Below are 23,796 nucleotides of genomic sequence, written 5' to 3' on the forward strand. Positions count from 1 at the left end.
AATAACCACCGACTGGCCACAACCGCGCCATTCACCCTACCGCTCAAAAGCGTAGTTCTTTCTTTGTGCATTTCGCCGATGGCCGATGAACCTCGCTCATGGCTGATGACCTTACACTCCTCACTTTATATAGCAGAGCAGACTGATGAAGGGGCACTGAGGTAATTCACGTTTATTTTGTGTATGTTTGGGTCAAAAATTTCACCACACTCGTAAAGGCTCTCTTTTCTTTTCAAAAACTGATGAGAAAGTTGCATTTTATCTACAAGAGTGACAAAGTAATTTGATGCAATTGAAATTTAAGTGATGATTTGGATAATAAATATTTAATATTGTTCATTTGGATTTGATTTCAATCGAGACGAAGGTTTTAAGAGCTCATCCACATGGAACTCAGTTAATAACAGGACCCGGACCCGGGTATGTCCTTAAACTACGACCAAAAGAGAGGTATGGGCACTGTGAATGACATCTCGCTTTGTGTAGTAGGGCACAGGACAGCGGATGTCATTCCAGATCTAGAGCAGAGCCGAACTGGGGAGGTACCTCCACCGTACAGAAAACCGCAGCCAAATAACACTAGACCCTACTCATATAGTGTTGTGTTCGTGCCGGTGAGTGAGGTTGCCAGAGCTCGAGGGAGAGGAGTGTTAGGGTCGGCAACGCGCATGTAACTCCTCTGGAGTCGCAGGCGTACATAGGCTACGGAGACTGCTTAACATCAGGCGGGCCGTATGCTTGTTTGCCACCGACGTAGTATAAAAAATAACGCTGCGTCTTACGTAGGCGAACGCTCGCGAACGCGAAGCGAAACGGCGCGGCGCGGCGGCGGGCCCACGGCGTTCGCGTTCGCAACGAGATCGCCCACGCAGGACACTTCTATAGGTATCAAAGGATTGTTTCAACCCGCGCCGCGCCGCGCCGCTTCGCGTTCGCGTGTTGTTCGCCTACGTAGTACGCTGCGAAAACGTAAGCGAAAACAAATATCGCAAGTTGAAAAATCGTATATCGTGAGTGTTGGGTGTCGATCCGGTGACATCCCACTCCACTTTTCGAAACACTTTCTACGCTCGTGGTTTAATTTTGAAATCCTTCGTTTACACGAATTAGCACGAGGAGTTAAGCAACAACTTTGCCCCCTTGTAAAGTAAATATAGTTGGTCAAGCAAATCTTAGTAGAATAAGTTTTTGGCAAAAATTTATTTTTCGGTACAAGCTTTTATCGCTGACTGTACTTTTTTTTTCACAGACAACTAAATACTCATCGAGACAATTCTAAAAACCGCAAACAAAATTAGGTTTCGTTGTTTTATCACAGAGTTCCTATGACCACCTCCTGTCTCCATCATCAGATCAACTGTGATTTCATTCGATAGCATGACAAGCGTTCGCGTTTGTATATGGGATTGAATTTTGATTGAACAGCGCGCCAAGCGGGACGTTTTGGAAACTCAAAATCCCATACAAAATGACACTAAACGCAAACACGTACGTCACGATACGATATCGAATGAAAATAGTGTCTATAGTGTTAGACAGTATACCTAGTGTCTATTGTAATAAGTATTTTTAACTTGTCTCTGTCTTTTGTATGTTATATTATATATTAATTTTGTTGTTTTTCTTGTTACCTGTCGTGATTGTTTCACCGGATGGTCTCACCAGAAGATCAGCGCTTATTTCTATTCTATTCTATTCTATTCTTAAATTTACACTAGAGGTACTGTTGCGTATGAACCTCGTGCTAAGCGTCCTTTAATTCGCTTTTTCGTTTATAAAATGAAAAAACATTTCCTTTGTGTATTAGTTTATAAAATAATAAATATTGATTTATATATTATGTGGTCTATTTTGAACGTTTTCGACACGTGTCAATCCAGTCTCATGACTAGCAAACGATCAACGAAGTTTATACGCAGATACTTTAAAATAGTACACAACGAATACGAATCAACTGACAATCACAATTTAAAGAAATATATAATCATTAGGGATGTATCGACTAGTCGCCGACTAGTTGGGAAAGCCGACTATCTGGCCTCATTTGTAGTCGGCTATTAGTCGGCAAAAATGGATGATTAGTCGGCACTTTATTAGTGAAAGAAAAACAGGGCATAAAGGAAAATAACCAATATACTTAATGTGCTTTAAACCTATTTCACCCAAAAACCTATTTAGGGTGCATAGAAAACTATTATTCGCACCTTTAGAACGAAACTGACATAAGTAATGAAAAATCTCAACTTTTTGGGAAATCGCAAAATAAGATTTGATGTTGAGTCATTTTTGCATTATTATTATTTGTATGTCTTTTCCATATCTCGGGACCATGGGGTCCCGGACCTTTGGTAGGCGTGCGTAGGGCCGCAGCTAACAGCGCAGAGGCCCTTTAAGACAATTTAATCTAAAAGCAAGGGAAAGCACAATGTGATATACATCCGGGAATGGTACCCGCCAGGTCCAAAGACTATTTGAGTGCAGCACTTTTGTGCTGCGATGGGATCTAAGGTCATAGGCTATTGATATGCAAGTTGGATGGACTAGATAATGGGCTTTGGGAGGAGACTAGCGGACACCTGCTATGACAATCATCTTGATTTGTTGTAGTCACAATTAATTACTTCGTAATTGTGCAGTTACCTTAGACGGACTTTATATAAACTATAGTTTCGTACTCGAACTCTTATTTCACCAGATAATTATGTAACAACCGCTTGAAAACCAATTTCAACCACCTGTCCTTATATTGCTGAGCAAGTCTAAGGAGTAAATAAGAAATTTCTTCGGATTCCCGGCTCAAATTATACGGTGGTTATGCCAGTTATCCGGCAGATTAAATCGTGACGACACCTGACTAGGGCCGGGGTGCACTGAGATCAATGTCATCCGGAAACTCGATTTTAGTGTTCCGTGTAAAACTTTGTTTTGACAAACGGAACACTTATTATGGGATCACTTCGGTCTCGCAAATCAGTTTAATGCGTTTTTCTCAGAGACCATTTGACATACCTAAAATTTGAAACAGTTATTTAATGTTCTGATTAAATATTTATTGATTGTGATTATGTTATTTACTTACAATATCAAAGAAGTGAAGTGAGAGTTTATTTGATTTATTCACTAGTGAATTAAATATGTTTTTATTTGAAATTTACTGGTATATTATTTTTGACTTACTGACGAGTATTGAGTAAATTGCTCTGAATAATTGGCTTTTTATCGTGTTTGTTCCCGGAGATTACAAAATGCTTGTTGCTAGCCATTTAAAAAAGACTTTTGGCGTTATCATAAACGCGTTATAAGCCTAAATTAGCTATGAATCGTTTGTCTTTATCTGTAATTTTGACTTATGTATTTGTAAGAAAGGGATAAAACATAATTTAACTAAATCCCGTAAAGTTTTATGAATAAGGGGGGACTTTTACGATTTTTGACTCTATTTTTTTTTACACGTCTTCTTGCACATTTAGACTTGTCTTTTATAGAAACTGTTCCCTAAAAAGACTCAAAATGTATGTCTCTGTGTGAATGAATGATCGAATAAGACATGGGCGGGCTAGTTTAGAAAGGCTAAAGAATGCATATTGCATATTAACACAAATTCAAACATTATTTTGATCAGAAAACGCTTTAAGACCAATTTCAACTAAAAATATCTTTATGCGTTCAATGAATGCATTGTAAACATGTTTTTTTATGACTTATTTATGAACTAAACAAGTAACGAAACAGTGTCATATTTAGGTGTGAGAGCCGTATTTTTGTCCACAAATTGTGCGCAAAACTATACGTCGTCGTTTCTTTCTCTTAAACTATACAGGGTGGCTAAAAAAATAAGTGCTTTCCGTTGCCAGGGAGGTTTTAGGATTATACTAAGCAATTTTTACTATGGGACCAACCACGAAATCGCGAAAAAAGATTTTATCCTCCCTTAGAAAATGGATCAGCCAAAATGAATGAAACAGTGAGATTTTTTTCCTAATTTATCCTAATTTGAAGAAGCGACTCAAACACCTTACCGCACAGTGTATCTTCGGCTTCGACTAACCCGTTTTAGATATTTTATTATCTTTGGTTTTCGTAAGGGTTTTATAGAAGATTTAAGTTCCACCTTGTCGTAATACTCATAATAATTTTATCTTCGAAAATAAGTAATAAGATAGTCTAAATGGCTCAGTCGGTATAGTCTAACCCGTTCGTATAAAAATACCGCAAATCGATGTACAGGTTAGCCGTTTGGCACACACATACTAGAGGCCAAAACAAAATTTTTGACCCCCAGTTCCTAAAAAAATTTCGCTGCGGGGGGGAGTAGTAAAACATTATTTTTTTTGTATGGAAAAAAAAAAATTTTTTTTCCAAAACCTATGGTATGTGATATCATACGATAGGGCTTTTTGAGGCGATTCTAAAAATATATCACATCATTACATTTCGGGCATTTTTTTAAATTAAAACAAAAAGAATTTTCGAAACATGCCAAGTTTGGGCTCCTCCGATCGATTTGCGGTATTCCTTTGAAATTGGGGTCGAGGGGCTTCCGCTAGTAGGACCATGTCATGTATCCAGGTCATGTATTAGTAACTCAAAATTTAACGTTAAAAACCCCTACAAAATGATTAAAGTGATAGAAATACTATGCCACAGACAGACACACAGATACACTCCTAGTTTTGCATCGGGGTTCAAAAATTAAAATGTTTATTTTTGATGTTTATAAAAAGTCCGGAAGAACATATTGCATCAACAAATGATAGTAAGTAAATGTTGATACTTACCGGAAAATCTATTAAATAAATAAATAAACCCTACGCATTATGCCAATAAAAACAATTTTATGCCAAAAATGCCTTACACCATATTGGAAAAGAATTGATATTCTTCAAACTGCTGAATTGATTTTTATCAAACATGGCTATAGTTCGTATTTTTTGCATTAGAAAGAAGGTAAGCGATCTTGACGTCTTTTTATTAAAAATCAGTTTAAAAAAATAAGACAGCAAATATGTTTATATTACCTATAAATCATACACGAATACACGATCTTTTACATCCTTTTGCTTTGGCGAAAAAATCATTTGAGAAGATGCAGACTATAATATAAACTAATTTTTTAAAAGGGTTTTAGAATAAAAAGACAAGTCAAGGTTGTTTACCTTTTTTCTAATGCTAAATATATGCTATAAGCACCACCGCAAGAAGACTCGCTTTCACGTAAAATATCCCAATCAAATTCGGTCCATCCATTTGAGAGCTACGATGCGACAGACAGACAGACATTTGCGTCAAACATATAAATAACACCCCTCTAAGCTTCGGGGATTAAAAATTAATAGGTTCAGCTCTCAGGCTGGGACCTGTGTACCCCAAACCGGAAGCATCCCTTAAACACCCTCACTTAGTCTCGAGCTGCGAGCGAGACTGCCGTCCGCCTGTCTGTCCCGATCTGAGGTAAGATCAGTCAATTATATAGATAACGAGTTTTTGCCACAGAGGTTGATAAACAACAATCGAAACTTTAATGTTTGGAAGTGATCACGTGAATGGGTTTGCGTTTGTCGACAAACGACAAACGGCTACCACCCCGATCCGATGTTGAATCGGACTATGTGAAAACACTTAAGTTTTCTACAATTTCTACCCCTACACGTGACATTTCTTCAGATTTCCTATTTTCTGAAGTCCTAGATAGCTCTTGTGCCCTATTTGCAGATTAAACATTCAATACTTAGTGAGACTTTTAAATGAAGTAAAGTAGGTATAAGTTTCAAGACTGTCTGCAGAATCGTAGTAAGATCGATATACCAGATTTATACCTACTTAGTGTATTTACTTTTTTGTAATTACGACTAATTTTCAACCAAAGTTATGTGGTTATTTGGTGGGGGAATGATTATTTCCTGTACATACTACTTATAATTTTGTTTATATTAAAGAAGTTACTAACATATGAATTAGAAATGCCTTGGTAGTAAGCTTAAAATTTGCTTAGAAATGTTAAGGTGCAGTGAGTTCAGGTCCTACTCCGAATGCACAGCCGAACGCAGCTCGCTGACTACTGAGCGACGAATTGTTATTTTTAGTTATTTAAATACCTTCATTATACAAAAATTACTAACAGAACCCACTGCACCTTAGTTTCTAATTTTTATGTATTTTTAGGGTTCCGTACCCAAAGGGTAAAAACGGGACCCTATTACTAAGACTCCGCTGTCCGTCTGTCCGTCTGTCCGTCAGTCTGTCTGTCACCAGGCTGTATTTCATGAACCGTGATAGCTATACAGTTGAAATTTTCACAGATGATGTATTTCTGTTGCCGCTATAACAACAAATACTAAAAAGTACGGAGCCCTCGGTGCGCGAGTCCGACTCGCACTTGGCCGGTTTTTTAAATTCTTATTTAACACTAACAGAATGCCGTACACCCGCCCGCCCAGCACCACGACCGTCTGGCACCGCTTCACCGCCCGCGGCGTCACCCTGACGGTCCAGGATTTGACTCCGGACCTGTACGAGTCAGCTATAACACTGATGAGAACATATTTCACTAGGGATGAGCCGCCTTGCAAGTATATTGGTGAGTTTTATCATGACGGAGCGAAAGCAACAGAGAACAGGGATGTTGCGAATATTCGGATCCGCAACCGCGGAACTTCCGCATTATTTACAACATCCGCATCCGCATCCGCATAAAATCGATGCGGAGCTTAATGCGGATGCGGATGTGGAACAGGTAGGTGCAGAAACGTCTTAGCGGCGGCGTAGGTGCTAGGTGATTTCGTCATTAGCCAATAGGAATCTCGTTTCGTTTTTGTGATTCATCGATTAACAGCCTATGGCGGACAGCGACAAGAAGTGAAAAGTTTGTTTTATTTAGACTTTAGTATAGTAATGCGATTGTAGGACACCTATATATTCTTGTTCAAATACTAAAAGTTTCGAACAAGTTTGGGAACAAATCAAATTATTTTATTAAATATTTTGATTTGTGTTTTTTAAGTAGTCACACTACTATATATAAATTAAAAACTGTAATAGATGTCATATATTAAAGAAAAAGTGACGAAGCCCTCCAGTGCACCACCTTTTCGTCACTTTTTCTTTAATATATGACATCTATTACAGTTTTGAAAATTAAAATTAAAAATTAAAATGTAATATATGACGTTTTTTATGTGCCTAATCTTGACATTCACATCCGCATCCGCGGATGTGAGCCTTTAAATATTCGCATCCGCATCCGCGGATGTCAAAAACTCGGCATCCGCAACATCCCTGACAGAGACCTCGTTTTAGCTCGAGCTAAAATTCTTTCAGGTTCAAAAAATGCACCTATGTTTTTTTTTGTAAAAAAGAGAAAATACTCGTGGCGTACGAACAGACACTGAAGTGATCCCATAATATAACCATTTAAGACGTCCGTTGCGTCATTATGACGTATAAATGACGTCATTATTACGTCGCTGACGTCACTCTGCTAAGTTTGTCGTGAGCCAAGTTTGGTACAGAACCACAGACAAAGGATTCTAAATAAATAAATAAAAATAATTGTAGAAAAAAACGTGTTTATTAATTTACCTTAAATTCATCAGGCATCGAGAAGTACCCGTCGGCAATGCACGAGCTGGAACAACTGTGGCGCAAGAAGCTGAACGACAACGTGTCGTTGATATGCATCACGGACGACGGCATCGTTGTCAGCGCCAACGTGTTGGCGGTCGTCTGTAAAGAAGATAAGGATGAACCTTTCCAGGTACGCGATCTAATGCATATCACGACAATGTGTCGTTGGTGTCGTCACGGACAACGGCGTCGTTGTCGGTGCCAACGTGTTGGCGGTCGTCTGTAAAAAGGATAAGGATGAACCTTTCCCAGGTATAAAAAAATGCCAACAACGACTGTAATGTGGTAAATGTCCAGTTTCGGTGTTTCGCAGCAACGCTATAGTTTGCTGCGAGCTGCGACATAAACGCATATTGCTTTCGTCAGCGACAACCTACATGTATAAATTGATAGGTATTTGCAAATAATACAGTCTGTCTAAACCACTCTAGTCTTCAAAAAAAATCAAAAATGTTTATTTTCTTTAACAATCTCATCATCTTAAAGTTAGTGGTTGGAACCTCCTTTTAAGCTTCAAACGCCTGTGCCAGGAGGTACCGCCCTTCCTTATCTGGAGAATATTAACAAGTCTTGTCACTACTTTCCGCCTATCCCTTTGAAATCCTACATCGTCACTCTGCTCTCCGGAAGTACTAGGACCCCTGTTCCTCAGTACTTTGGACGACAACGTGTCGGTGACATACAAGAATGCGATTCTACCATCTCAAACATCCTGCCGATCGTATGTAAATGGGTTGGGGCTTCCAGATAAACGTATTAATTCATCACGGATGATTACGGGGTTTTAACCATGGTAAAAGTTGTTCAATATCTTCAAACAAAACATAATTAAAAGTCGCTCCCGTGAGCCATGCTGTTTTTACTCGCTCATAAAATTCTATCATTATGTATAAAACTACTTCTGCTGCCATAAATATGAATTTGTTACTGTATCCACAAACTTATTTCGTAATCGTAGCTTTGTTAATTTTAGCTTATTATCCTATATATTGTTACCTAGCGCTATATATTATAGATCTATCAGTAGGTAATTTAGTAATCTGTGAACGATGTTGTTGGTCTCACAAACCCGGTGTGTAACTGTTTTTTGTCCCAAATAAATTTAAAAAAAAGACTTACATATTTACCTCTTAGTGTATGGTCAGACAACAAAATCCCTCTGTTTAACGGACTTTAGATTTCCCCATAAATTCCCCAGCCTAATGTTTTGTAATTTAGGTTAATATTTTTTGCAGACTCACGACCAAATATGGGCGAAACTTTACGGAGGCGTGGACCTGGTGTCCCGAGGAGTGGACATTTTCGAGAAGTATGGCGTTGACAAGTATCTGTCGGCGTATGGACTGGTGGTGGAACCCGAGTGGAGGGGGTTTGGGGTCGCCAAGGAGATATTGAAGGCTAGGTATCCTTGTTACAATTTAAACAGCCCAATCATGACACGTTGTCGTAACCGGGACATATGAAGACGAGAGATTATTTTTATTTGCTATTTTATTGTTTTATCTCAGTATTTCATAGTGTTTTTCTCTTGTTTCAGTTGTTTACAAATACAAAATACAAATAGTTTATTATCATAAAGGTTGTTTACATGTGCATCGATATATCCGTCAGATTCCAAACTAGGCTGAGCCTGTATCTTGGAAGTCTGCGAGAGCGATTGACAATTATGTCCACATTATTATACATATCTTAATAATGTGGACATAATTGTCAATCGCTCAATCGCATTGTTTCTAATGCTATTTGCCCAAAAATCTGTAATTTTAGCATAAAATTAGCATGAAAGCAGGTGGAGGATTCTGGGGGTCTATAGGAGATATTATTAGCTAACAACTAGTTGAGACAGTTAACACATTCAGCGCAAATCACGACACTCTTTGTTTCTACAAAGCATGTTAGTAGTAGTAGTAGTAAACACTTTATTGCACAAAACAAGTACATAACACAGAGAGAATACAGTAAATGTGTACAAAGGCGAACTTATCCCCTTAAGGGATCTCTTCCAGCTAGCATGTTCGATACATTCCGAGAGTAGCTTAGCAGTGAATGAGTGAATTTAGCAATAGATTTTATTGCAACGATATTTTCGTAAGGAGCCATGCATTACGTTTAAAAAATCCTCAAAAACAATAAACGCAATTAATGGATGCCCCCTAATGAGTAACATCTAACTACTTATGAGCTACACTTTGGTCATATATTTTTTTTTGGTCATATTGTTTGATACTTAGGTAGTTTTAAATATACCTATAAGTATATGGATACCTAGTTTGTTATGTTTGTATTTCGTTTCGTTCCATTTGTAGTTGAAACTCTAGGTCCATGGGGTCCCAACGCGCATAAGTTGTTTGCAGAAATCGCGAAGCGTCTGGTTGACGTAACTGGTGACCGAAGAGCTGGCAGCTTTCTCGCACAACGCATCAGCATTGCGATACAGCGGGGAAATGCCGCCAGCATCCTGGGTACAATGCCTCAAGGGCCTATTTTAGATTTAATTTATAAGTAGTAGGACAAATAACATTCGTCATTCCCAAGTAGCATTTATACGTCATTATGACGTCCGTTACGTCATTATGACGTATAAATGACGTCATTATGACATCGCTGACGTCACTTTGCTATCTCGGTTAGTACAAAGGCATGTTATTTATTGTTTATCTCAGTTTTAACTGCTTAATCCTTTTACGTGTTTAGACTATTTGTTAATTTTTTTAATAAAAAAAGAAAGAAAACGAAAGCGTTTCTCATTACCATTGATTCCTTCGCGATTAGAATTCCATTTTACGTGTTCCTTCTTTATTGAATTCCTAACGTTCGTTCCCATTGCCTGCATAGTCGCAGGCAAGTAGATTTTAAAGAAAACCAGTTTACTAGTTTGTCAAGTGCCAAACTTGATGTAGACGCAGTGGCGTAACTAGGGGGGAGGGCAGAGGGGGCAGGTGCCCCGGGCGCCATCCAAGGGGGGGCGCCAAAATGCGCAGCGGGGAAACTTTTGTCAGTCGTCAGGGGTGCAAATTTGATGACTGGCGCCATATCCTCTAGCTACGCCCTGTGTAGACGTGAGACGAGCTTTATGCCAATGCAGACGAAATTTTGTGAATAATGGTATTTTTTAGACAAGACCTTGAGCAAAAGGGACGAAGGGACGTTTGGCCAGTAGTATGCTAACATTTCGAGTACCTGCTGTATTCTGACAGTTATTATGTTGTTGTTTTTTTTAAACCAGGCAATGTTTGGCATATTTAGCAAGCTATAGTTCACGGTACTGAGCTATGACCGCGAAAATCGTAGTTCTCAAATTGCGGGCATCTTTCTCTGGTTAGGCTTTCATTGGAATAAAAGAGAAAGATCCCCGCAATTTGCGGCCCGCTAGTTTCGTATATCACCAGCAATCACACAATACTTTCCGATGGTGTGAAATTGCAATATCATTTGGAATGCGGTCGGCATTTAAATAGATAAGAAGGTAATGGCTTACATTCCGAAGCTGCATAGACGTCTTTCTTATCGAGCTTTTCTTATTTACGTTAGGGGTGGGTTTCTCTGTTTTATAAAGCGATGATGGCCAACAAATGTACGGTACGGTATTAAATTCAATACTCAAAAAAATTGTACTTAGGACTAACCATACGTGTGCTAACTCAGGGCACGTTCTGCGGATTTGGTACTGATTAAATAAGATTTCGATTTATGCACATTGAAAATCCTCTGTTACCATAAAGAGGTTCGAAATCATCTATGATCATATTTAGCTATTTGAAATAATAAACTAATAATTTTCAAGAATATCTGAAGTCATACTGCCACCATTTTCGTGCTGGTTACCCTGAAACTAGGAGTGTCCTAAATAAATATGTATGCATCAGCATTTTGCAGAAATGACCATGACCAATGTGCAAATTGTACCTAACCCTTTAAAATAAATGATGCCAATTTTCCCATAAAGAGTATATATATTAGTAAAATTCATACCCATGCAACAATTGCGCTGTGTTTCTGCCAGTTATTTGTACCGATAATGCTCCGAATCTAAGGATTATTTCGGTACTCAGATATTTTACAAAACTCGCATATCTTAGACACGCTGCAAATCTTGCGGTTCCGCAAAGAGCAGGGGCCCTTTCTCAAAAGCTTGTAAATAGGATGTCACTTTTTGACAGCTTTTGTTAGAAAGGGACTTCTACTTGTAGTTTACGTTTGAGATTTTTACTTATTTCAGACTTCTTTTATGAATTTAGAAAAAAAATTAGGTACGTCATATGCCATTGCCGACCAAATAGTTTTGAAATCGTCTTTTCCCACTGACAATTTACTGACAATTTCTTTCATAACTATTTATTTACTATTTACTATGAATTTTGGCTATATGTATATATTTATTTGAAATCATTCTTTATTCTAGATAATAATGGGGCGAAAATCTCAGCGGAAGTGCATATGCGATACAGCGCAAGTTGTTAGAAAAATCACAGGTCACCCACCACCTTTAAAAGATACAGAAATCAACAAGATCAGACTTGGACTATTTACAGAAAGAAATTCAGATGGATCCGGGTATTTAGTATTACGAGGGCACGATATTTACGACAGATACAAAACAAGAATCAAAGACACCGATATAAGAGCAATATGCTACTATATTAATGAATTACCGAGAAGAATAACGAAGCTTGACTTGTGCTACAATCAAATCACAGATGTTGGCTTTTTTAAATTGTTAAAAAAGTTGCTGGTCAAAGGTCGATCCAGTTTGATTAACTTGAATATTATGAATAACGAATTAACAGAGTTATCTATGCTTAGATTGGCAAATTACGCCAAATTTATCAAATTGAAATATTTAAGAATTAACGGTAATGCTATTGGAACTACAGGAGGAGAGTATTTTGCAAGATTTTTAAGAGAAAATGCAAGCGTAGAATATTGTGACATAGGAGAGACAGGACAAACTTTGACCAGCGTAGCTCATCTAGTCACAGCTTTAAGAACGGACCAGGGTACAAACACAACAGTAAAAGTGTTAGACTTTAGTAGAATAATACCTTTATTTAACCGATATTCATATGAAACCAAATGGCTAGCGTACCATATTGAATACTTATTGGAAAGAAATGAAACACTCATTGAGTTGCACCTTCAAAAAAATCAGTTTATTGGTCACGATATGGAGTACTTTGTCCGGGGATTAAGATGTAATAAAACTTTATTATACTTAGATTTGGGGTTTAATAGCATTGGTGAATATGGGGCTGAATTGCTAGGGAAATATTTAGCCGAAAAACCTAACCTAATTCTCCTAAATTTGGCAGGAAACGATATTAAAGATACTGGAGCGCGCGCTTTAAGTTTTGGGTTGCCATACTCAAAAATTCGTGCCCTAGACGTCAGTCGCAACAGAATTACTGAGCGGGGTATTTTGGATTTGCTGAATTCGGTGAAAAAGCCGTACTATTTAAGATTTTTAAATATTTGGGGAAATAAATTTGGCCATGTTGCTTGCGATGTTATTCAGAGAATGCTGATGAGTGGAGCGTTATTTCAACAAACTATTGACGTTCAAATATATGAAGTGGACGAAGTTTTGCATGCAGCGTATTATCCGAATCCTTCTAATAGAAATAAACACTTTTATTATTGTGAATTGGACTATGGCTACGCACAGCCGATTTATCATATTAAAAGAAATGTTATTGATGAGAAAAAACCGGTTAAAGTTGATTGCAAACACCGGAAGAAGTTAGATAAAGTGTATAATGAAGTTAGGGCAGTATTTTGATATTTTTACTGCTTTGTAATAAATTATTTGCCTTTTTGAAATTGTTTCTTTTAATAGATTTTGTATATTATGTGTTATACATACTCTGGAGTTACTTATATACCCGTATCTCAAGTGTCTCTTTAGGTACAAGGTTTTTAGCGTCTTTTGAGTTTAAAGTAAGTATTATATTTTCTCTCTTTCTACGATTTAATTGTGTTTTTTTTATTATTTTACTTTGCTCTTAGAGTATAGTTTCTCCAGTCATAAAAGTTAATTTTGTTTTAATCTTTACAGTACATATGGTGCTACTTTACCGCTCTAGTGCGATAATTAGCACATTACGTGACTATGTCAAAAATTAAAAGGGCCATATGTACGGTCCTCCCACCTGTAACTGTAAAACGTTGAACAATACATGTGAGAATAGGTTATTCGCAACTCGTGTCGATTTAATTTATTTATCACCACCTGCTGCGAATTTCCTATTTTTCGCACTTGTATCGTAATGTAGTGACATCAATGGCCGAATAACAACGTTGTTTCTATATTTTCAGAATCAGCCTCTGCCGCAGCCTTGGAATTAAAGTAACTGCAACAGTCTTCACAGCTAGGGCTTCGCAAATAGCAGCCAAAAAAGCGGGATTTGTGAACCTCTACGAAATGACCTACGAAGAGCTGGCTAAGGAGGGTTTCGTCTTTCCTGGAATTGAGGAGGACACGAAATCTTCTAAGCTAATGGCTTTAGTCATTGATGAAAATTAAAAGTTATATTATGCAAATGTACCAGTTCTACGTTTAAAAATGTACCTAGAGTTAGACTAACACAAGTCTGCAACGATTTTGATAGCACACGCAGTGCAAGTGTTATTTATACGTAATAATTTCATAGAAGTTTGACGTTTAAAATAACACTTGCACTGCGTATGCTATCAAAATCGTTGCAGACTTTTCTTGGTCTAACTCTATTTATTATACATTTAGATACGCTACGCTATGAAATGTAAAATATTTATTTGCCAATGTACTGGCAAATTATAAAGTACTTATGTTATAATAATTAAAGTTGTTAAAAAGTTATTCAAGCATTTTTATTTTTATGCCCTCTATGAATCGCTAGCTGTATCATTTTTTGAGCGACATCTCTGATGCAGTAGCGAAACTGAAATTATATAGTAGCATCTCGCTGTCACAAGATGTCGCCAGTCACCACGTAACGGTAAAAAAAAGTATTATTTTGCGCAAAAAGTATTAAACTGTGCAAAATATATCATTACTATAATAATATAAAAATATTAAGGGCCTTTAGGACCAAGACCCATCAATTACAAAAATGGGGAGCCTTAATCCGTTCACCTGGTAATACCGAAAGCAAAATGGCGTCGCGTTGTGTCTAAAACGAAATGTCAAACGGTTGTTGACTCCCGTTGCGGGTGAACTCGTAGCGCCTATATGATTGATAGAATTAATAAAATTCAAATAAATCCTGGCATTGAAACGCCAGATCGCTTTGATTGTAAACTAAACAGTGAAATGTAATGTTTGCTGCTAGATCCCTCAAGAGTCTACGTGGACTATTTCAGAAACGAAAACATTAAAAGCCAGTGCAAAAGAAAACAGTTTTGTTTTTCCTAAACATCCTGCATTGAAAAGTGTTTGATTTGATTTTTGGTTCCTCGTTCATTTCCGCGTTTCTCCATCAGTAAAAAAAGCGAGTTTTATTTTTAAAATAGTGTTGTGTGTTTTGAGAAAATAAAAAAAGTGTTAAAAATATGTCAAATAGTGAAATTTTGTGTGTGTCTGTACTGAATATGGATTTACTTTGATTCGGCAAGGATTACCCCCTGCATTGAAGGTATGTTTAAAAATACTGTCTATTTTTATCCCAAAACATAGTCCCACTTATGGTCCCACTGAGATTAAATATTGATATAGCTACATGATAAAAAAACAAATATTTCATACAATTTGTCTGCTTGTTCTCTCATAAATTCTGCCAGAAATATTTGTAATTAAGATTCGAGGAAGAAGAAAGAAACTTCACCTACAGATTTAACCCATTGGAACCCAGGCCCAGTTTATACACAATATCTTATACCACGTTAGAGTTGTGCCGTTCCCGGTAACATTCCCCATTTTGTATGGGGAAATTTCTCGCTCTGTAACATTCCCCATAAAAAATGGGGAATGGAGAATGGCACAACTCTATACCAAGTATATGTATAAGACTCAACACAGAATACTACATGACATCTTATAATGTCGCTGGGCACCAAGAGGCTAAATCAGTTGTGTAGGTAAATATAAATTTTTGTTCCAAGGCAATAAATAAATAAAAAATAAAAATAAAAAACCATTTTTATTTCGAGTAAGTTTTACAGACTCATAGCTGCGGAATATTTGTGTATTATAAATTTATTTTATTCTTCTTTGTTAAAGTAATTAAGGACCATCTTTAGTCAGAAGGAAAAGCTGAATATGTGTGATTATGTTAGTCTGAAATAATAACTAAACCTTCCTCAAAAATCACTCTATTGTTAGGTCAAAAGTTCATCGATCGCGAACAGACAGACACGGAAGGGGACTTAAGGAGGCTCGTGTTATGGGTACTCAGAAAACAATATATATAATATACAGATACTTAAATAAATAGAAAACTCCCATGACCCAGGAACAAGTAGCTTTCCATAGAGAAGGGTCTCAAGGGTCCTTATGCTTGATGTGCAATGAGGACCTTTCTTTCTATCAGAATTTCAAGTAAAAAACCGGCCATGTGTGAGTTGGACTCGCGTTCCAAGGGTTCCATACATTACACAATTTAAACAATGTATTTTTTTATGTGAAACGTGAGTGAAATGTATTTAAAAAAACACGTAGGGGACATATCAAAACCTAAGTAATTAAGTCCGACTCACGCTTGACTGCACATTTCTAATAGGTTTTCCTGTCATCTATAGGTAAAGAACTATTTTGTGTATTATTTTCAAAATGTTAGATCCAGTAGTTTCGGAGATAAAGGGGGGGGAATTGTAATTTTTTGCCTATTTTCTTGAACAGCTTCTAAACTGTTTATCCTAAAATTACAAAAAAAATATATTTGATATTCTCAAAATGAACTCTTTTATTTGATATGTTACACAATATAGTTTGAATAACTTTATTTTTTAATTTTCTCATTTACCCCCAAACGTGGCCCCCATGTTTAAAATTCATTTGTTTACGTTACATGTCCATCTTTGGGTTACAAACTTACCAAATTTGAACTTAATTGGTCCAGTAGTTTTGGAGAGAGAAAATGAACTGTGACAGACGGACAGATAGACACACAAGTGATCCTGTTTTTTTCCTTTTGAGGTACGGAACCCTAAAAACATACATCTGCATTTTTACATTTATTATACCACAATTCTATCAAATAAAAAACTATGACTATGACTATAGTTTCTACTTTATGCAGGTATTCAGGCCAAATTTCTTATTTAGCCATCAATTAACACAGTGCAAAATTCAGCCACAGCTTTCTTCTCATGATAATCAAGTTTGCAAATTTTTAATTAAAACTTAGGTCACTAGACTATAGCAAATTATGCCAGTTTATCCATGTGAATAAGCTTACAAAGATGTGTGAAAAACTTTCATTAACACATCATTTGTGACATTCTCACCAAAAGATTCTCACCAGATCAAGATTATTAATCAAAAGATTTTAATTGAGAATGAATTTTACAACCGGACAAGTGCGAGTCGGACAAGTGCGAGTCGGACTCGCGCACCGAGGGTTCCGTACTTTTTAGTATTAGTTTTTATAGCGGCAACCAGGGACCGGACAACCCTTTCCGCGATAAAACCCTTTCAATGGGCGACACTTAAACACGGCTAACACATTGAAAGACTTTCCGTTTTGAACTGCAAGCCCATTCATACCCTTACCTTTGACTAACCCTTACCGAAAAGCTAACCAAAAATAAGGCTAGCTCTTAATAAGGGTTACCCATATCTTTAAGCGCTTTTTATAAAGGTTTCCCTTTGCGTGAAAGAGACAGGATTAGTATATATCTACGGTAGTGTATGAAAAGGAAAGAAAATACGTGCCTAGTCAAAGAACGCCGCCGTCGCCGCCGACGACCGCTCGGATTCGAAGTAATGTGTGCTTTATGAACAAGGTAGATGACTTAAATTAGCACGCTTATATGCTAAAAGGGAAGCCCTTTATAAGGCTAACCCTTATAAGCAATATGCAAGGTGTTGGTGAGCGGATGATAAGGGTTTTGTAAGGGTATTTGGGCTACCGATTACTCAAATGTGGTAGCTTTATATAAGGGTTTTTAAAACCAAAACAAAGGGTTTCGTCTGGCAATGGGTATGGTGAGTTATGCAATACCCTTATAAAACCTCGATAAGGGATAGCGGGCCGGTCCCTGGCGGCAACAGACATACATCATCGGTGAAAATTTTAACTGTCTAGCTAACTGACAGACAGACGGACAGAGGAATCTTAGTATTTTTGGGTACGGAACCCTAAAAAACACTGAACAGCTCGAACATACGCCGAATCCCGATAATGTGGCCGCAGCAAGTGTTACACTGAATTAAACATTCACGATTTTTATTCATTATTATTCACAACGACGGGACTTAATCGCGTTAAATAAGTTAGTCCCGTCGTTGTGAATAATTGCAGCAAGTGTTGCTGGTATAGCAAGCATGAGACACATCGTAGGTGCAGTCAAGTGTCAAAATATGGGTGCACCATCATACTCAATAATATTTATTTATTTATTTAGACTATTGCACATATAATTATAAGTACAAATGGCGGACTTAATGCCATAAGGCATTCTCTAATAGATATTTTTTTCCGTACCCAAAGGGTAAAAACGGGACCCTATTACTAAGACTCCGCTGTCCGTCTGTCCGTCTGTCTGTCACCAGGCTGTATCTCATGAACCGTGATAGCTAGAAAGTTGAAATTTTCACAGATGATGTATTTCTGTTGCCGCTATAACAACAAATACTAAAAACAGAATAATATAAATATTTAAATGGGGCTCCCATACAACAAACGTGATTTTTTTTCTGTTTTTTTCCGTAATGGTACGGAACCCTTCGTGCGCGAGTCCGACTCTTACTTAGCCAGTTTCATTGTGATTGACATCTGTATATACAATTTATGGGACATATTTTTGAGTAAGTTGTATGCACCCATATTTTTACACTCGACTGTACATGCGTAATGTGCGTATTCTTTAATCTTCGTTAATTGCCCTCAATTGATATGCGCGCGCCGATAAAGGGCCTTCGTTAATTACTCACGAATTAGGCGTACTAGCCTACATACCAGCGGCGAGTCAAAAATCTTCGTTAGGTATGTACTAAGTATTACAAAAACGTCATGTCAGTCTCATTAAACAGATGTTTGATAGAAAATCAAGCTCTTCTTCTTTAAGGCTGCGATTCCACCAGAGATGTGCGAGGATGTGTAGCTAGGGTCTGTTTATATTCTCACTCAGCGCAGCTCTAGTGGAAAAAGCTCAGCGGAGCCGCGAGGTTGTAATTAGAAAACAAGGGAAGGATGTGTGCGAGAAATGTGTTGCGTTTGTATGGAAAAACGGTCGTCCCGTAGCATGAGTCATATGACCCGTTCTCTTGCTCTAGCATAAGACCAAGTTTCTACGACTGCTCGGAGCAGTCGTGAGAGAGCATTAAGATTGCCACTGTCGTCTTAGTTGACACGATCATGTATGAAGTATGAACAATACTTGATGCGTACAATGGCAAAAATACTTGCGTCTGCGTCAAGTTCTGCGAACATCGACAATGGCGGAGTCCGTGTTGACATTGACAGACATGATTACACAATATGAAGATATTGTGATGTTAAATCAACACTAAAGGGGCCCACTGACTATCAGTACGCCGGACGATATCGGCCTGTCAGTTAGAGCAAAAATTTGACAGTTCCGAACAACTGACAGGCCGATATCGTCCGGCGGACTGATGGCCCCTTTAGGTTGCTCGTCGACCGCCATACATATAGGTATAGCTCCCTATACCTTGACACTGGCTAAATAGACTGAAGCCATTTAATTTTAATAACTGAACTGAATCAAACCGTACAAAACCCTACGTATGTTGTACTTAGCCCTTGCTGACTCTGTGATCGGTTACGCTCTGAGTACTTATGGTAAAACCTATAAAACATATATAGAAAAAATATATAACTTACAAATAAGATTATTGAAGACACTTGTACCTAAGCATATCAAAAAGAAGTACGAAACAGACTTTCCATTCCCAACTTTTCAAATACTGTAATTTACTCCCAGTTCAAAATATGTGTAAACTAGCCATACTAACAGAAGAATATCACCATGTTACTAAACTAAAAGAACACAAAAGATGTACAAAACTAAGAAGTCTACAGAACCAAAACAAATATTGTATACCCAAATATAACAACATATATGGAACTAGGCTGTACACATATATATTACCTAAAATATTGAATTATCTGCCAGAAGTTGTTTGTGCTAAATATTTAAATGGTAAACATATAAAAAAAGTCGTTAAAATGCACTTATTAAAAACTAACGACACAAGCTATGTATACTAAGAATCATATTTATGAGGATATAGGATATAATATTGTTTTTCTTTATGTTATTCTCGAACTCCCCATCGGCACACAAACCTCCATAAGGTTTTGCCTACGATGGGTCTTGTAATGATCTAAAACACTGTAGTAATTTGCTTCCTTATTCAATAAATTAAAAAAAAAAACTATGGATTAATGATGGTTGCACTTTTATCGTCTATATCACACGTTTTTAAGCGACACAAATGCGTTTTACACACGCATTATTGCATCCCGACACCGCGTTTTGCTACGAATCGCGACTGTATTGCTGCAATAGATCGCCGTCTATGTATGTCTAGGACCTGAAATGACCATATGGTCTACAGTATGTGACAATGACGAAACGAAAATTCTAAATATACTTCCGTTTGCGTCAACTTCTACGAACATCGACAATGGAATCAGTGTTGATACGTTGACAGACATGCTTCCTCATAATTGTGTTGTTAAATCAACACTCGACTAAATGTCAGTTTTTCACGAAAATAAACCCTACTACATATAGGGATGAATCAACTTTTAGAACACTTAATTTCGTGTCCCTAGACACCCTAGCAAAGATAAATCGATTTTTCGAAAACCATTTTGATTTTTTTACTTTTTAGGGTTCCGTACCCAAAGGGTAAAAACGGAACCCTATTACTAAAACTCCGCTGTCTGTCTGTCTGTCCGTCTGTCACCAGGCTGTATCTCATCAGCCGTGAATGATAGCTAGACAGTTGAAATTTTCACAGATGATGTATTTGTAAATTAGCTAACCTGAATGAAAAGAATATATATAATAAAGATTAAAGAAGTGCATTTAAATATCTACCACATCTTCCCCAATAGGCGTATCACCTTTACAGTACAACTTTAAATAGAAATGTGCCCTGTACTCTCGTCTCGTTGAGCTGACTCACTGCGTTTCACTGCACACGTAGTGCTTTCGACTTTCATCTAGGACCGCAGAATACTTATTAGCTGGCTCTGGCTAGTCTATCGATAATCTATGCTAATGTTAATTAGGTACTTATTTGCACAACTAGGGAACAAATCAAATTATTTTTATAAAATATTTTGATTTTTGTTTTTTAAGTATTCACACTACTATACAAATATATATATATATATTATAAACTGCAATAGATATCATACACTAAAGATAAAGAAAAACCGGCCAAGTGCGAGTCGGACTCGCGCACGAAGGGTTCCGTACCATTACGCAAAAAAATCACGTTTGTTGTATGGGAGCCCCACCTAAATATTTAATTTATTCTGTTTTTAGTATTTGTTTTTATAGCGGCAACAGAAATGCATCATCTGTGAAAATATCAACTGTCTAGCTATCACGGTTCATGAGATACAGCCTGGTGACAGACAGACAGACAGACAGACAGCGGAGTCTTAGTAATAGGGTCCCGTTTTTACCCTTTGGGTACGGAACCCTAAAAAGTGACCAAGTCCACCGGTGGCTGAGGCGAGGCGCCCCGCGGCTAGTGGTCAGGTCAGGAGTAGTCAGGACTCAGGACGTTAGCCGCGTAAGCTGAAGACGCGCGTTCGATTCCCGCCTCGGCCACCGGTGGACTTGGTTACTTTTTCTTTAGTGTATGATATCTATTTCAGTTTATTACTTATTTGCAGCTATCATTTTAACACTCACGCCAAATAACCACTTTGCAGCCGTGCATAACAAATAACTATTGTAATAAAACTATGAAAACGGATTATATCGCGTATATTGAATTTATAATACATCCCGACGTTTCGAACTCTTTACAGCGTTCGTGGTCAACGGGTGACTGAGGAAAAATTACAAAATGCAAAAATACCCACATACTAAAATAATGAACAATCATAGACTACAAACTTTAAGGCTGGTTGTACATGCAAAATCGGTTCATAAGGCTAGTTATACACTATAATTATTTTTCAAGTAAAGATATATATATATATACGCGATAAAAAACTGGTAGGGTAGGTCTGCTGTCTGTGAGCATGTCATGGATAAAGCCAATCACTCAATCAAGTTTGATAAGCCTCTGGTTCTTGCCAAGGAGAAGCGTTACATACCCAGAATGCTGCGCGAGGCCATTGAGATTAAGAAATATCCAAACTTTAATAGGGAAGATGGCTTTTCTCTACCACCAGCTTGGGATCCTGTAGTCCACCTGATAAAGGAGCAAGCGAGACATAGACTGTGAGACCGTAGTGTTGGATGATGCTGGACATTCTGATGTTTTGAAAAGATGTGTCCCGCCGAGTTTGTTGCCGGTCCCATATTGGGATACCCTCCTACAATTTAGGAGGGAATTAAATCTTCTCGGGTCCGTGGTGTAGGGTTGGAGCCGGCATAGTTTTTTATCGCGTATATATATATATCTTTACTTGAAAAATAATTATAGTGTATAACTAGCCTTATGAACCGATTTTGCATGTACAACCAGCCTTAAAGTTTGTAGTCTATGATTGTTCATTATTTTAGTATGTGGGTATTTTTGCATTTTGTAATTTTTCCTCAGTCACCCGTTGACCACGAACGCTGTAAAGAGTTCGAAACGTCGGGATGTATTATAAATTCAATATACGCGATATAATCCGTTTTCATAGTTTTATTTCATGAGTAACTATCGCGGTAACCGAAGACAATATTAAAATAACTATTGTATTTTTTTATTATTTATTATTGTAATTTCAAACTTATTAATTTCATAGTCACAAATCGTTTGACTTTTCATAAAGAATAGCTGATTTGACTGGTTATTTATTACTAGAGATGCCACGAATATTCGGCAACTATTCGATCTTCGGCCACTTTGCCGAATATTTGATATTCAAAGATAAGATCAGATATATTTATTCGGCCGTACGTTGCCTACTATTCGGCCTCTTACACCTACCTAAATAGATAAATTACACAATAAAAAAACCGCACATTAACAGCCATTTTAGAACTGGGTCAAACCGCAAGGAATCCGACCTATTATACCAGCTGTCACGAATTCCTGCGAACTAAGTGAAATAACGGCCATACAAAATTTTGCAAACCTTATGGCATTTTTACAGACCGTTTATGCATAACGCTCTGGTTTTAGTAACAGTTGGTATGCAGAGAAGCCTTACAATATGTTACATCTCACTCGCTCGGAAAACCTCAGTTTATAGCGCGAAATCTGCCTGCAAAAGTTGATTTTATCCGCTAGCGTGCAAAGTCATTTGAATTTCGAACACGATGATATTTTGTTTGGATTTGAGTGCGTTATGTCTTAAATTTGATATGTTAAACAGAGGGCAAAATTAAATATGATTTTGTCTTAAGTTATTAATTACTTTTGGAGGAAGGACATAAACACAGAACTAAATCAATAAAGTACTCTTAATCGCATACTGTTTTGTGGAATCGATCTTAACTTTTGTTGCGGTGGAAGTAGAACTGCCGATGAATAGCATAAAATATACGTTTACCGATTTTATAAGTAATTAAAAAAAAAATTTTTTCAGACTAATCGACATGGACGTGATAAATGATAATACTGATAATACAACTTGACTACCCAATCTACCCATACCGGGTAGCTGGTAGATATCGCGATTATCACCAATGAGTCAGCCCGACCTTTCGTCCAAAATGGCGCGACCTTTGAACTGACTTTCCCTCGCTAATGTGAATAGGGTTGTTTCCACATGTTGAATTTTATAACTAAATCTAGTTAAATAGATAGAAAAAAAACCGGCCAAGTGCAAGTCGGACTCGCGCACGAAGGGTTCCGTACCATTACGGAAAAAAACAGCAAAAAATCAC

At 37.4% G+C, this 23,796-nt stretch overlaps 2 protein-coding genes across 2 annotated transcripts; both read left to right on the top strand.

Annotated features, from left to right (window-relative positions):
• The first annotated feature begins 5,415 nt into the window (after positions 1 to 5,415).
• On the top strand, positions 5,416 to 14,333 carry LOC134753580 (uncharacterized). The gene is made up of 5 exons (XM_063689502.1): positions 5,416 to 5,451; positions 6,414 to 6,577; positions 7,593 to 7,753; positions 8,859 to 9,025; positions 13,936 to 14,333. Exons 2-5 carry the CDS (start codon positions 6,415 to 6,417, stop codon positions 14,141 to 14,143), a joined length of 699 nt encoding a protein of 232 aa, XP_063545572.1. The 5' UTR covers positions 5,416 to 5,451; position 6,414; the 3' UTR covers positions 14,144 to 14,333.
• On the top strand, positions 11,985 to 13,440 carry LOC134753579 (leucine-rich repeat-containing protein 34-like). Its single transcript, XM_063689501.1, has one exon. It carries the CDS (start codon positions 12,032 to 12,034, stop codon positions 13,397 to 13,399), a length of 1,368 nt encoding a protein of 455 aa, XP_063545571.1. The 5' UTR covers positions 11,985 to 12,031; the 3' UTR covers positions 13,400 to 13,440.
• Positions 14,334 to 23,796: the final 9,463 nt, after the last annotated feature.

The sequence above is a fragment of the Cydia strobilella genome, chromosome 27 (genome assembly GCF_947568885.1).
Source record: "Cydia strobilella chromosome 27, ilCydStro3.1, whole genome shotgun sequence".
Classification (NCBI taxonomy): domain Eukaryota; kingdom Metazoa; phylum Arthropoda; class Insecta; order Lepidoptera; family Tortricidae; genus Cydia; species Cydia strobilella.